We start from the raw sequence: 16470 nt of genomic DNA on the forward strand, positions 1-16470 counted from the left end.
ATATTCTGTGTGTGGAAACAGGATGGTTCAAAGCTCGAAATCAGGGCAAATCTATTACTTACCACAAAAAAAAGAGAATGAAAACAAGCAGGTTGACTTTTAAATACTTTATTTAAATAAAGTTGAGAATTTACTGTTCTCGTAAAAAAAAATTGAAAGTATATGTTGGAAGAAGAAACATAAATAGTACCAGAGTAGGAAATATAAAGAACTAGGTCTAAAGTGCCTGAAGATGCCAAAATTCTAAGAAAAGGAGACTAAAGGTGTATAAAATATCACACATTAAAATTTCAAAAGTTTTGGAACACAGAATAAGAGAAAAATGGAAAAGGTAACTGCATCAATGGTAAGAGACTAAATATTTCACTAAATGAGAGAGCATGACACAAAACTGGAGAATGGCTCACAATAATGAAAGTACCAACCAAAAAAGCATCTTACAGATACAACCAGGATAGCAAAGCATAATAAAGACACAGGAGAAAGGCATAAAAAAGAAACATTCAAAAGTGTAGTGAATTTTTTTTATACCAGGAAAGTCCTAGAAAGTTAACATTTTCCTTACTAAAAAATGTGTTTTAAATCAATACCTCTCTGCACCACCAGATTTATTACATTGTGCAAGTTGGTATATAATTTTCTGCAGATCACAAGTCTTGGACAAAGCTCCCACCCTACACATGACAATGTGTATTGTGCCAGCCTATGATATAATCATCATTAAACTACAGTCCTCCACCAATAAGAGAGCAATACAATCACCAAACACAGTAATCACCATGAGTACAAGCACATGATAAGATGCTCATTATTAAGAGGTAAACTAAATACACAAGAAGTGGGAAGGAAGGGTTGAAGGTGATGCAGAGATGTATCTAGCTATAATACATTTTCAGGTAAGGAAAATGTCAACTTCAGAAATTCTACACAACTCTTTGCATCACCGCGAGCTAGAATTTCACACAGAAGAGGTGGAGGAGCCAGTGCAAAGAAATTACAAAGATAAGCTCCTTTTGTAAAATAACACCAAAAAGGTAGAACCCATGGAGTGTGACATCCATCTCAAGCATGAAATAATCTTTGGCCAATAAAAGTGATGTAGCCAAAAATGTCAGAAAAATCTTATGCTTAGTGCTAATTTATCACTAAGTTGGGTAGAATAACAGATTATTTAATCATCCTGTACTATATTGGTAGACAGCTAAACACAAGTGTATAGTATGCCCATGGTTAAAGTTAGGCTATTCTATATTGAAGATATATATCATATATTCACCACAAAAATAAGGTAGAGGGAGTAGCATCCACAGCTGTACCTTGAGGTGAACCTAAGACCCAACCAGCTGGCTCTAAACATTGAGAATGGCTTTGTTCATAACTTAGTGGGACACCCTGTACTACACTGCTGGTTAACATCCCAGTCCTACTTCCCAACCAAAAGGTGCATCCACTTGGTCTTGTACAAATCTGATTGCACTGTTTAATGAGGAACTCTCTGTACAAGTTTCTCAGTAGCTTGGGACTGGTGAACCAAATGTTCTCTTGTATATCACCAGAAGAAATGGGGCATAGGAGGACTTTTCTTGGAAGAGAACATTGGAAATTTTCATGAAATGCTGCCATAAGATACAATCACCTGGAATTAAATCCCACACTGGGAGACAGTGCAATAAGTTACCATGATTACAACAGCACATGAAAGGCAGGTTTGATGACAGACACATACCTGATGTTTTCATTTTGTTTTTGTTTTTTTGTAAAGTGTAGAATGGCCTGAAAGAGATTTATATAGACACTACCAAAGCAGTCATGCAGAAAAAAAACTTTCTTTCAGGTGGCACTGACCAAGGGCACATGGACTTAACATCTTCTAAACTCCCCCTGCTCAATATAGGTTTTTGGACAATCACATATAGGAAATGGCAATGACTTGAGGCAAGAAAAAGCATGAGATAATAGTAAATAGACCATATAGAATGAAGGAGACAATCCACACACCCCCACCTGGAAAATTACACACAAGAAATGTTGATGGATAGAGGCAAGAGAAGTCATAAGCTAATAAGGAATAGATATTACAGAACAAAGAAGACAATCTGGGTCTGAATGACCATACAGGGAAGATGAATGGAGAAAATATACAATCATCCACATTTGGAGAAGGTACAGGAAGATGAACATGCCCCTGTGGTAAATACCAAGATAAAATTGAATGATGGCTCTCAAAAGGAAGAAATGTCTTTGAAGCATATAAAAGGAAGCTGAAGCACACCAGACTCAGAACATTTTCAGAATTTTGGATTGGAAACCAAATGAGTGGAAATAAAAAGTGAAGATGATATGAAAAGGCAATAATGATAGGATGTCCATAGTGCGAGAAAATACACTCAAAAAAACAAGACAAAAGAACCACACCATGGAAATGGTAAAGGCTTAGGTAAGAGAGTCAACCTGTCAGCAGGGTCTGAGCATCTTCAGACATGATAGATCAGTAAAACATGCAGATGTGTGCCCAAAATAAAACATTCAAAGCTAGGAAGACAGTTCTAGGAGCAAGTGCCTCATGGCCAAAGAAGTAAAGAAAACAACATAAACAACAATGAACCATAACATCAGATGGATAAAAGAGATGATAATGGCATGCCTACAAGTACCCACCAGCTCAGGGATATACAGACAGAGAAATATATACTGAAGACTTGGTGTTAAACATGGTCAAGAGTCCAAACTGAATCCTCTGAAACAGAGGTAGTGGAAATGTGTGGTTTTTGGGCTGAATAGTGTCAAACACAAAACTAAAACAAAGTGCCACATGTGATGTGCTTACCACAAATATGGAAATCCACGTGTGAGAGAAAGGAGCCCAAAGATTGACTTTCAAACTTTTGAGGGCTCAAAATACATGAACGTCTGACTAACATGGTGGAAGAGGAAAAGCCATATATATGTAGAAATGGCTCATTTGGGTTGAGAAAATTTGCCATAGTTTTGTGCAGTCAAGTAAGCCACCATGACCTAAAGAAGTTGAAAACAATATGATATAACTGTGGAAATTCCTACAATAACAAGCTAGAAATCACCAAAGAGGTCACATCCAAAAGGAATAAGAGACACAAGAGTTCCCTAAGGGGACTCGTATAGGAAATGATAGAGAAACAAGAGCCATGGTATCAAAATTACCATATCACAAAGATGAAAATGTAAATCAAGCCTACTTCACATGTGAAAAAAAATAACCCTAAATGAAGGTAATACAGAGTAGTAGGATTGAGACTGAAATGCAGCCAATCTAAACAAATTCTGAAGATCACAACAAAGGAAATAATGTTGAAAAAAGTAAGTTGAAGGCACACATCTATAGAATAGTGGAATAATATAATTAAAAACATAACTTCGAGGAAAATCCTAAAAGACCCACTGAAAACAAATGGTTTTACAGCCAGCTTAAAAGGAATAACTGAGAACCAAATATTTGACCATTACAAAGAAACCAAAGAACATGGAAGACAGGCAGACCATCACTGTAAAAATGTTGACTGAAGAGTGAGAAAATGTTATTGGGAACTAAGGAAACACAAATGCTGAGTCAAGTACAGCACACTGGTATTTGACCAATGCCTTCCCATCTATGTGAGAATGATAAAAAATATAAAAAATCCCTTTAGTGGAAATGAAGTACTGTATTTATTTTTTATGTGTATTCTTTATTTATTATTATAAGAATAACTGAAACATAAAACTTGAAAACTTGTAAGGGTAGATTACTTATGATTAAAAATATTAATTATAAAAATTATTCATGAAGTATATCTATGACATCTTGTATGTTACATATTTCAATACAATAATGTGAACTGCACACTCACTGAGTGAATTACAAATTGTATAGTGGGGTTATTAGTTAAAAACAGCTCAAAGAGTAATAGAACAATAAACATAAGTATAAACAGATGCATATTGTTAGAAATTATAGTATGGAAACTCTGACGGATATCGTATTATCATAAACTTGGTCACACCAACCAAGGTTATAGCAAGAGGATTTATTTGCTCCATCCAGGTACTTTTTTGTCTCATTCCTGCCTTACTCTTACCTAACACTTTAAAAAGAAATATATAGTTTTATATCCCCAGTTCCTTGCCACCATAAACATTTATTGCATCGTTTGTTGAACCCTTCCCTACTGAGAAACTTGTTGTCTACTGAAAGGTAGCAGGGTAGTTTTGTGCCCTTCTGAAAAGAAGTGGGTTGGTATTCTGCATCATCTTGTCTATCTTTAAGCACTGGAAATAAATTTAAGTGGTAAATCATTTCAAAGAATGGTCAGATTCAGTAACAAAAGCAGTGGGTTAGGAGTCCTAGATCTGAAAATATTTGGTTGAGGAATAATTCGTGAGCGTTTTTTCAAGTTAAAAAAATATATTCATAAATGAAACGCTTTCGCAAAATATTTCATGTCATTTGGTAGATAATTTTTTGCTCTAATAGATGGTGTGTTTGATTTTCATATGTCTTTAATTTTTGCTTTCATTTTCAGCTCATTAAATGGAATGTCAAATGGACAAAATCGAGCATTTTCGACACCATCTGCTTTTCCCATTTAATTTCTTGCAATTTCGTTTAAAACAATGCATACTATATACCTAGGTATTACATGAAATAAAGTATCATAATAAATGTTTTGGGTGTAATGTGTTCATGCATTGAAGTATTGTATAGTCTTGCATGTAATGCTTGAATGAAATTATTTAAAAACGCTCACGAATTATTCCTCAACCTAATAGAATGGATCAACTATGTGGTGTACAACAGCAGTAATATCTCTGACTATCAGTGTTACCAGTTCCCATGACAGTATTAGAAGGCTCCTGTGGTGAAGTGTTAAAACCTTGGGAAATGTCAGAAACATGAATAAATAAACCAGTTAATTCATTAAACTTGTGTTGTGGTAGTCTGTTTTTGGAAAATACATCAAAACTGATTTGTTTTTGTTATTAGTCAAAAAGTATATTATTGAAGTATGCCAATGATGCACGAGTTTAACGATGATCTTGAAGAGTACTGGAAAAACTCATATATTGGATCAGATAGAAAAAAACATTGGAAATTTTTCATATTTTTTTGTTCTTAAGGTCAATAAGTTAATATAGTCACACTTATTAAATAATATGCTTGAAAAAATAAAACATATCTATGCAGCATATAATTTGTATATCTAGTTTAAAATACAAGTAATTCCAAAAATAATAAATATCCCAAAATATCCATTATCCATTACCATACATGCCTAGGTAAGGCATATAATATGAAAATATAACTGGTTTTCTTTGCTATATTGAATAGAAGTTATATAACTAGGGCCATCTCATCATTTATTAAAATTAAACGAAACAAAAACTGATTAAATATATAGGAAAAGAGTTTTAATGTGTCAAAGACTTGTAAAAACAGAATAATTAACCTAACAACCAGTAAAGCCATGGGTGTAAATTTGCAAGGCCTAATAGGAACCCAGTAGGCTCTTGAGCAAAAGGCAAGAGATAATCAGGAAGGAATGATAAGCTGATGTAAACATGAACAATAAGACTGACAGGTTTAAGCTTTGGAGGCTCAAGTTTAGAGTTGTTGCTTAGTTTATTTTTTTCCTGGGTAAACTTATAAACTTGTGATATATTTTATCTGATGTTGTGATGTGTACTGTTCATTTAACTAGGTAATAAATTTTGTTGGTTGGAGGAAACAGGTAATTGTTACCTGTTTGAAGGTTGAATTTAAATAAACAATTTTATCTTGCTTGTTTTTAAGTATCCTTACTTCTTTTTTTACTTAAATCTAATTAAACAGAGTGATATTAGCTTTTCATCCAGACATTTAACTAATTATCTAAAAAAGAAAAGTGTCTTCATTTACGATATCTATCTGAATATGATATTACTTATATTGGGATTTATTTTTATATTAAATATGGCTCAATGTTAATTTTTAAGTAATTTTTGCAAACTAAAGGTAATATTTACTAAAACATTTACATTTAAACCTGGAAATCAAATATATCTGAATATATTAAATTTCCTTAATATGGATGTCAGCATAAAAAAATCAGTAATAAGATGGATGCTTAGATATTAATTACTCATTTTCAGATGATTCAAAATGCTATATCATGTATTTTATAATACTATTACTTTATTCTAGAGTTTTTATTGACTCAAAAAAATTACAGATAGTACAAATAATTTATGAAAGTAATTTTACAAATTTCTGTACAATAATGACAGCTTTTATTTACTATTAAAACATTATGGTTAGTGATAATTATTAAACTATTACACATATTTTAAAATTATTTTTGTTTATTTAGAGTTAAGCACAAAGTTACATAATGAGCTATCTGTGCTTTGCTCACTACGGAAATTGAAACCTGGTTTTTAGCAGTGTAAATCCACAGAATACCACTGTGCCACTGGAGGCTTTTAAATTATTTTTCTCATAAGTAAAACCTTTAGTAATGTATCCTACTAAAAAGAGTTTATAAAACATCACTATATGATAAATAATATAAAAAACCACACATACATATTTTGACATAGTAAATACTGTACACACAAGAAATTATTTGGAAACACAAGTCTGTTAATATGATCATCTTGTACAGCTGTCCAAAGGATTAAGTCCAGAAGGTAAAGGTGCTCTCAAACTAGGAATTAGACTAACTATAACGTAATAAAATTTCTTACAGATAATCTTAAGTATATAATATACTATAACCACAATGAAAAATTTTTTCATGACTAAAATTATTTAATATTATAATACGTTCTGATTTATAACATAGAGAGAAAAAGCCATTCAGTCCTTCAAGACTATCCTTGCACATCTACTCTTGAGAAAGTAAAACATTTAAACAAACCTTTTATTTTTCATGAAATCATCACTTCCCTCTCCTAAACTCTTGAAAATGGCTGGCCTCTACTTCTGAAGACAGTACTTATTTCTGTAATCCAACCACCCTATTCCAAAATTGCTAGAGTCTGACCTGTATCTTCCCAATCTTAAATTTGTTTTTTCTCTATTTTCTTAGTATACTCATGTTATAACACAAAGAGATCGGAAGCCTTTATCCTATCAGTCCCCTGGATCATTTTCTGAACTTAAATTAAGATAACTTTCAATGAGAAAATACCTTAAAAAGTTTTGATTTATCCCTATATGATAGCCTTAAGAATACCATTCCTTGGAACATCCAAACAGCCCTCCTCTGATCCTATTATAAAACTAACAGAAACACCCATAATTATAATTGATAGAAATGCATGAAAATGTCTTTGTTGTGATACCACATTTTATTAACCCCCACTTAAAAACTGAATGCTGGAAATTTTTATAAATTAGCTCTTTAATAGTTAGGTAACATTGTATTTCATTATCTAGCCAAGTACTTATTTTTTAATGTTTCACATTTATAGCTACAACTTTGATTCTAGTTTCATTATGTTCCATTTCAGTATATATCACATGCCTATGACAATGATGTTACATTTACTCTCATTTTCAACGAATTGAACATTGTGTTGCGTTGCTTTCAAATATTTGACAGACAGGCATCAGAAGAAAACGCGACAAGGTAAAATTCATTCTTCCAGTTCCACCATTTTGTATCAATGAGAGGGTGTACCCTTTCTCTCCATTCACAAACTATACTGTGAAGAGCGCCAAACCTAGCATCTATGTATTAACTACCAGTATTATCTACGACGACTGCTATTCGGATTATCTGGTCACTGGCTTTAGAGCATCGAAATAAATATCAAAACACAAGACAAAAAAAATACCTGTTCTTCAAATCTTGTGATAAGAGCAGAAACCCATTCCACTGGCTTTTGAGTGGCCATTGTGGAGAAATTTTCAAAGCACATTAAATGAGACAAACAATTGATTACTTCTCCTATAGGCTAACCGCCACCATCTTGAGAAAAATAAAAAATGATTAAATGAATGAAATTATTGCGCATGCTCACAATTTTTTCGTGACATCACGATTACAAGATTCAATATGGCGTTATTGTTTAAGAAAGACGAGTGTGACCTTCTGATGTAGTATATACGCTTTGAGTTACGCGTTCATATTTTAGGAACTCTTATGTACCAAGAAGATCCAGAAAAGTCATTAGGCTTGTTAAAGTTGAGCGAAATGGTTAGAGGAACTGCATTAGATAATAATTATCGTCCAGAATCGCCTTCGGGGACCCAGAGCGGAGAGCCAGATTTTATTCCAACTGTAGATGTAAGATATCCCGCTAACTATTCGCATGTATATCCCGAACAAAACTCGAGTTTAGGCATACCAACAATTTCAACAACTGAAGAAAGGCATTCAAAACGAGCGTATATTTCAGTCGGAATTTTATTTTTTATCAACCTTATTAATTATATGGATAGATTCACAGTTGCAGGTGAGGGATGTTTAGTATTATGAATTTAAATAGTTTAATATTAAATTGGTTATACTAGCTGTCAGTTTAGTCCAGCCTAGTTTGTTTACTTTTTTTAAGTCTCCACTTGGTTTGACCAAATGATCTTTTCATTTTAATTTGTTTCTATATTTTTTTGATGTTCCTTATTCACCATTTTAAATTAAAATTTTTTCATTATCTTTTTTCTAAAAGTTTTCTATGGAGAATAAATGTTAAGCTGTATACATGCATATGCATTCAATTCAATGTTACATGTTTTTTAACTTTGGATTTTTGTGTTCATTCAACCTTTACATACTGAGTCAGGTGGCTTTGTGCCTGAGCTGTTATATAAAGTTGCATTTAACAAGCACCAAGGACAAAAGCAGCAGTTCATAATAACAATGCATCTATTATGTATCTAAAACAACATAAATCGACTTTCATTTAAAAATATTCAACTTTTAAGTAGATCATGGATGTTTGCACTACTTTGTACAGTATGTCTGTTTTAAGTTTTGGTAGAAACTACCCATCTGATATCTTGTTCACACTTTTCATCCCTCTTGCCCACTTCTGGTGCATTTTACTTTTATCCCTATTCTTAAAGTAACAAGTGAACAATCAGTATAGAGAGAGCCAGCTGTGCTAGGTTGCACTGTCACATTTGTATAGATGAAGGGTTGTCACTTGCTCATTTGCATGCAACATTTAAGCAATAGCACATGGAAACTTATGAGATTAGGTAGGAGCCTCATGACTAGTAGTGAGCAAAAGCAATTGCATACAGAGGGTAGCACTATATCATAAAAACAAGATGTGAGTCAGTGGAGCATCTATCAGAAATAGATTTTCATTGTTAGAAAATTATTTACTATTGCTACAAAAACTTTATCCTCAGGAGATTCCACAATAATTAGACCTCATAAGATATTGTTTATTTGATTTGCAGGGGTACTAACAGATATCCTAAATTATTACAAGTTAGATAATTCAGAAGCAGGTCTGCTCCAGACTGTTTTTATTGTTAGCTACATGATTATGGCTCCTATCTTTGGTTACCTTGGAGACAGATATAGTAGGAAGCTCATCATGGGTTGTGGAGTTTTGTTTTGGAGCTTGACAACTCTTCTTGGATCTTTTGTACCTACTGAGGTAAGTGGACAATTTGTCACAATAAGTGTACATTTTAATGAGAAAACCCTAAACTTTGTAACATCAGTGTATCATAATAAAAGAAAAAAATCAAATGCTAGTAAGGAAAATAAGTATTCACTTTTATTAAAAGCAAAAAATTGTTAATATTTGTCATAATCATTTGGTTTAAATGAAGCTAACCATGTATTAATATTATTTCCTTATTTTATGATGTGACTATAAATTTTTTTGTTAAAAGAAGCTACATTTGTAATGATGTATACATAGCATGCTTATTGGATTTACATATTGTTTTTCATTCTAGTATTTTGGCCTCTTCATGGTGTTGCGAGCCTTTGTTGGAACTGGTGAAGCTAGCTATTCTACTATTGCTCCAACTATTATAGCTGACTTATTTTTTCATTCAATGAGGTCAAAAATGCTTGCCATTTTTTATTTTGCCATTCCTGTAGGCAGGTAGGTTTTATAAACTTTGATATGGCAAATGCTTTTATTTTTGATTTTACATAGATGTGAAAAAACAACTATAACTGAGTTATTCTGAAAACTATGCTGTATATAAATTTTTAAATGGCACAAATGATACTGTTAGTTGTTATTCAAGCTTTTTGAGCTGAGATATCTTAATTAATCCATTGATCTATATTAAGGAAATTTGCATCTCTGTAGGGAAATATAAAAAGCAATACACACTGGTAACTGGTAAGTTAAAACAAGATATATATCTTAAGCTAGGAGTACATAATTAGGTAAATATAATAATAAAGCAAAAAATGAATGAAATAATCAAAACATTTATGAAACATTTAAATTTAAACATTAAATGTATAAAAATATTACACTCTGCTAAGTTAAGATAAATAAATTTCCTTAGCTAGTAGTACTTAATTATTTAAATATAATAATAAAGTGAAACACAAATGTAATAATAGGAAGCATTTATTAAACCTCTAAGAATCTTCTAAATTACATCATCAGTAATCTATGGATACAAAACAAACACAATTGTAATAACAACAAAAATGTGATATAACTGGTCAGACATAAGTAAATAATTTGAATGCAAAAAGCATACTAATGCATTACAAATTATAATTTTATTTTTGTTGTGATTACAATTGTGTTTGTTTTATACCTTTAAATTACTGATGATGGAATTTTGAAGATTTAATAATATTTCTAAGTGCTTCCTCTTATTGCATTTGTGTTTTACTTTATTATATATTATATTTTTCAAAAAAATGAATCAGTTGTGTAAGTATGTACATGAACAAACACATGCTGACATAGGATTAGTTTACTATATTTACTCTTAAGTTTATGGGTTAGGCTCAAAGGGCGTAACATATAATCTTCAAAGTACATTTTGGTTACCATATATTGCATAGGTATACGTATTACTGCTACGTATTCATAAAAACTTCCATTTCAGCTATTTTTCACAAAACATAGAACATTAAATAAATATATATAAAATAATGATCACTGATACTTATGTTGCAAATTTGCTTTGCACTTCTGATTATATGGGTAGACAATCTAATTTCTTTAGATCTTGTATATGATTTTTGAAATATGTAAATTACTAGATTGATACCACTAAGAAAACTTATTTATCTGGTTTTATAATGAAAATATGTGGAGGCCTAAAAATTTCGTTTTTGTTCAGACTGTTCTTTTGATCATCATACTTCAAATTCTCCAATGCTGTAATGATTTTCCTCATGACAGTGTTATGTAGTTCAAAATGAGTACATATGATTGGCTATAAACATGTACATCAGGTAGATATATGTGGCTTTTAAATCTTAGGTCCAAGTATAGAAAGTGAGCATGTCAGCAGTTAGAACAATTTATTTTCTGTGGCAGGGAAGAAATGATCATAAGGAATTGGAAAGAATAATGTATAAATATAGTAATTAATTTAGCTTCTGTTTAGACATAGAAATGTGCTGCTTACACAGAGCACTATTGATGTTATAGAGTTTAAAGTTAAGATTTGTGAATGCTTGTGCATCTTGTGACAACAGAAATGAAGTGTAAGTTTTTTTTACAGGTTTCTTTTGAAATAAAGGAATTAAAACTTATATAAAACTTTGAATTATAATGCTAATTTCATTGGTATACATTAATAATAAGGTTATTTATTTAAACTTTAAATGTAACTCAACAAAACTTTGAGATATTGGTAAGCCTAGAGTTAAAATGATTTTTTTTTAGCTTCACCACTCCATTTACAGTTTTTGACCCTATATCTGGTTATGCTACATTTGATGAACATATATCTAGATAACAGCCCTGTAGTGTAGTTTCCATTGTAAAAGGCTCCATTGTAAAGTTCTGATGTCCAAATCATACAACTCCTCCCAGCTTACTTTCCATTACCAATGTAGCTCATGTGAACAGTGGTTTCCCAGCACTAGTTTCCACTGTCTGATTATGCAAAAGTTCATAATTGCTGTATCTGGCAACTTGAATGGTATGTCTTTGTATGGAATAGCATGAACACCTGGTTTCATTCTCCAGCTGCCTGATGCATGTGATAGTTGAATGGAAGGTATGCCTGTAAGCCTTATCTTTCTGAACCCATATCCTGTTGACCTCGTTTCAGGTGTAGATTCTTCTTGGTTGTGTTGTGTACTGTTGCATGGGGCAAGCAGACAGCTTTTACTGTTGACTTTTGTGTTTGTGAATTCTCACTTTGTACAAGATGTTGCACTTTGTGCCCCCAACCAAGATAGTTTATTGCAGATCTTTCTGTTTGGTCCTGATGCCTTACACTGATCCATATGTTTTTGGTTTTTTCCAATGTCATTTAGTAGAAGGGATACCCCTGTCTTGGAAATTCTAAATTTCAGACCTGAAAACACATTTATGATCTGGGTCTATAAATATTGTGCATTGGAAAAGGACATAGCCTTCTCAAAAGTGACAAGTTTTCAGTGTCATCTTGCTTCTTCTTACATGCCAGACAGTGTCAAAGTGCTTTTGTGTTATATACTGCTCTGCCATAATTTATATCATTTGTTGCTGTCACATGACTTGCATATCAAAAATTATATTAATGTAACATACTTAATCCTCTGTAATCTTGCCAAATCTTATTTTGCTTACTTTTTTAACAGATATCACCTCGTAGTAAGTATATTCTTTATTTAATAACATAAAGCATCTGCAATAGAAATAGTTTTTTGTATCTTATAAAAGCATCCTATTAGTTATAATAGATTTTTGTTTGTGTTATCGAACAACTTCACATATTAATAATAGTTTTTTTTTACATCATTAATGTGTGACATCCTGCAATTTAGTTTGACAACAGTTATCTAATCTTTGTATGGTTATTTTGTAATGTATGTGATTATTTAATTACTAAACCTCTCAATTAATACTGTATTATTTATAAATAATAGAAAGCCAAAGCTCTAATCTATCATCATATTTTATTGTTTTTCTGTACAGAAAATGGAACTAATTATTCTCCCCCAAAGCTATCACAATTCTGGTCTGCTCTCAAAGCATTGCTAAAAATATTTTGCTATAGCATGCCAGGTTTTATACCCCATCAGTTTTGTGCCATCTCAAAACGTGCTGATCATGTGAATATTCTCCACCAGTCTTATTGGCACAGCTACTTCCCTCTAGAACAACTTTGTCTGTCATGATTAGCAATTTAGTGTGTAGACGTGTTTTATCTCATTCTCCATATGACTCCAAAATTTGATTGTGTTTGATCACAAATTTATGTCAGTTTAGACTCCTTGTGTTGGATTTCCCTTGTTTCTACTCTTTGGTTTTCCAAATTCTAATTTGTTCATATAAATTAAAAATTTCATATGATAATTAATGAAATTCATATGATATTCAAAAATGGTTCTGACACAAGTGTCAGAAGTGCTTTTGTGTTATCTACTGCTCTGCCATAATTTATATCATTTGTTGCTGTCACATGACTTACATATCAAAAATTATATTTTGATATAATGGCTACAGTAGATGTTTTCCAGGGGAGCACAGCTTTAGTTCATGGGAAGTTTGTGTCTTATGTTCAGTCAATGATTTATTTTTTTCGTGTTACAATTTTTTATGAAGAAGGATGTGACTACTGAGTGGAAATTTCTTTCTGTAGCACTTTCCATGTGTTACTACACCTCAATATAATCAACTGGATAAGATATTGTTCTTTTTCCCAGCAGATCTGTGGTAAGTTTTTCAGTGTGTATTCCTCACTTCCAGAAGGTGTACCCATGTTTATTGAGTTTTTATGAGATTGTGTAGATTGATCTAATTTCGTCACTCAATATTTTACATATTTCATGTTTTTGTTCAGTATCTGATAAACTAGACTTTTAAATTCTTTTACCATCTAAATTACTATTGTTTAAATTTGCATTTAAAGTTTATTATTTTGTTTCTGTGTAATTTTTGATATGTTAAGGTTTTGCATTATACTTGCTGTTTGGGTAATTGTAACATCAACCAATATTGTGGATATCTTGGTTCTTTATTTATACTGTATTTTCTTTCTCTGTTTGTGTCAGTTAGTTTAGAAGTATCTTTTTGTTTAGGTACAAGTCACATCTAGTTGTGGATTTGAATAGAGTCATTTTATTATTAACTAGGTACCTTTTTATGCTTGTGTTCTTCAGGGTAGATTTTGCTTTTGTGCCCTTTGCCTTGCCAGTTCTTCAAGTGAACTTTAAGTTTTATTTTTAAGGGTCTGTTACCTTTCAAGTTCTTTTAGTGGTTTTGTACATGAGATGTTGTTTATTGTTTCAGGTCAAATTTCATAATTTTCCACGTTCATTATTTTATGTACTTTGTAGACTACCAATTTCTAGGTTTTGTTAGTTTTTTAGTAATGAATATTTTCCCCAAGCATGTTTCATTAATGTGTCTTTTTGGCTACATTTTATGACAGTTCTGTGTGTTCCATCTGAAAGTTCTGCCTTCAGTTTTGCTCTCACCCTATTCACTTTCCAGATCTCCCTCCTTCTTCCTTGGAATCATATTTATTCTAGTCATTTTGCCAAGACTGTTCAAGACTGGAACACAAAGAGGCTGTTGAAAGGGTGGTACTCATTTAATTGTGGTTATAGTTAGTTATCACCATTAGATTCCATCTAGGAACATAGGGCCGCAATCGCTTGCGGATTCTTCAACAAGTATTTAAGTGAGTAGGTTGTTAGCCCACTGCACCGAGCCGTCCCTAATTTAGCAGTATAAGATTAGAGGGAAGGCAGCTAGTCATCACCACCCACCGCCAACTCTTGGGCTGCTCTGGTACCAAAGAATAGTGGGATTGACTGTCACATTATAACGCCCCCACGGCTGAAAGGGCGAGCATGTTTGGCGCGAGGGGGATGCAAACCCACGACTTTCGGATTACGAGTCGCATGTCTTACGTGCTTGGCCATGCCAGGCCAATTGTCATTATATTCTTGTCTAATTGCTGTCCCTTACAAGACAAGCGATTGGAGACCCATTGTGGACCTGTCCTGATTGAACTCTTATTTGGAGCTACATTGCTGCATCGTGAAAACTTACTTGTCACTTTAGTTTGTTTTTTTTTCATGGAATTCTAGAAGACCAATTTGTTGTGACAGGTGCCTGTATTCATATTCCAACTGCTCCAGTGTCATGTCATGTTCTTCAGTATGTCCACATTGGTTGCATTTCCTACTTCTAGAAGCTGCTGTTTAGTCTTTCTTTGGCTCCATTGCTTACTTTCATCATCATTCTGATATTTTTGCCATTGATGTTTCCTGCATACTTTACCATTCCTCTTGTATTATCCTCTATTCTGATTGGGTTTTCCTTCCCTAAACATTTGCTACCCAAGTGAGTAGTTTGGCTTTCTCTCCTATTTTCTTCCCTTTCCCACTTGTACTCCTTTTCATTTCTGAATGTACATCTTTGCACTCGCTGGTTGGGTTTGTCAACTCCTGTGAATGGCATATTTTAACTTATCCATAGAAGGTTGCCATCTTCACAGTTTCTTCGTACCAAATTTGCTGACCTTTGTCAGATTTTGGAAGAGATGATTCAAGCTGAGATGCAGACAACTCCAAATACATTTCTTACACATTATCTGCATGAACTGGCTTTGTCTTCCTCTTGTGGCAATTTTACCCAATTTGTTTATCTTTGAGTGGAGTGAATTCATATATTACTTTTCCTGTATATTTTTGGTTGACACATATCATATTTAAGGATTTCAGTTGGTGGTGGGTGTTGCCTGGACATGTATTCTTTATAATATATTTGCACTACATTTGAATAATTCTATAATGCTTACAGTTCAGAGGGGATGTTTCTGTAAGACCACTGGAAGAATTGTATCTGGTGGTAGGTGTATCTATAATTTTTTGTTTTTTTTCTTTTGTTCTTTTTACTAAATGCTACTAGCTTCATTTGTAAAGTACCATCACCAGTGAACCTCATGAGTAGAGCAGATTTATTTTTTTTATCAAATCCTTACTGACCTGAGATTCCTTCTTATCAAATTATATCTACGTTTCAAAATAAGGAATTGGTGACACATATTGCACTGTCTCTGGTGTATCATTACTTTAGACTACCCAGTGCATATTTTTCTCTTTTTTTCTAAAGAGCAAGGGACTTATTGCCACTTCCACTTCCAATTTGCTGGAATGGTAGATCATGGAGATTTCATTCTGAATGAATTTTGAAAAACAAAATACAACTTTCTAGCTTTGGATGAAAGGAGGAGGTAAGTACTTATTACAAAAGAATTTTCAGAGTAGAAAAATGTGTATTCTCTAAGCAAGAAAAGGGCTGTAGTTGTTATAATCATTACTGTACCAAACAATGAATTATACAGTAATATTCAGTATC

At 32.6% G+C, this 16470-nt stretch overlaps 2 protein-coding genes across 8 annotated transcripts in view; one reads left to right on the forward strand and one right to left on the reverse strand.

Moving 5' to 3' along the window:
* The window catches only part of LOC143244593 (neurofibromin-like), a 141182-nt gene extending 133203 nt beyond the window's left edge, over window positions 1–7979 (reverse strand). The window contains 1 exon segment of the mRNA XM_076489559.1: window positions 7834–7979. Coding sequence (XP_076345674.1) covers window positions 7834–7917 — 84 coding nt within the window. The 5' untranslated portion in view covers window positions 7918–7979.
* A 51-nt stretch (window positions 7980–8030) lies between these two features.
* The window catches only part of LOC143244595 (protein spinster homolog 1-like), a 43450-nt gene continuing 35010 nt past the window's right edge, over window positions 8031–16470 (forward strand). For all 7 annotated transcript variants that reach the window (XM_076489564.1, XM_076489567.1, XM_076489568.1 and 4 more), the window contains exons 1-3: window positions 8031–8454; window positions 9407–9609; window positions 9917–10068. In XM_076489564.1, coding sequence (XP_076345679.1) covers window positions 8142–8454; window positions 9407–9609; window positions 9917–10068 — 668 coding nt within the window. In that variant the 5' untranslated portion in view covers window positions 8031–8141. The remainder of the gene's footprint in view (window positions 8455–9406; window positions 9610–9916; window positions 10069–16470) is intronic.

The sequence above is a fragment of the Tachypleus tridentatus genome, chromosome 2, assembly GCF_004210375.1.
Source record: "Tachypleus tridentatus isolate NWPU-2018 chromosome 2, ASM421037v1, whole genome shotgun sequence".
In the NCBI taxonomy this organism is placed as follows: domain Eukaryota; kingdom Metazoa; phylum Arthropoda; class Merostomata; order Xiphosura; family Limulidae; genus Tachypleus; species Tachypleus tridentatus.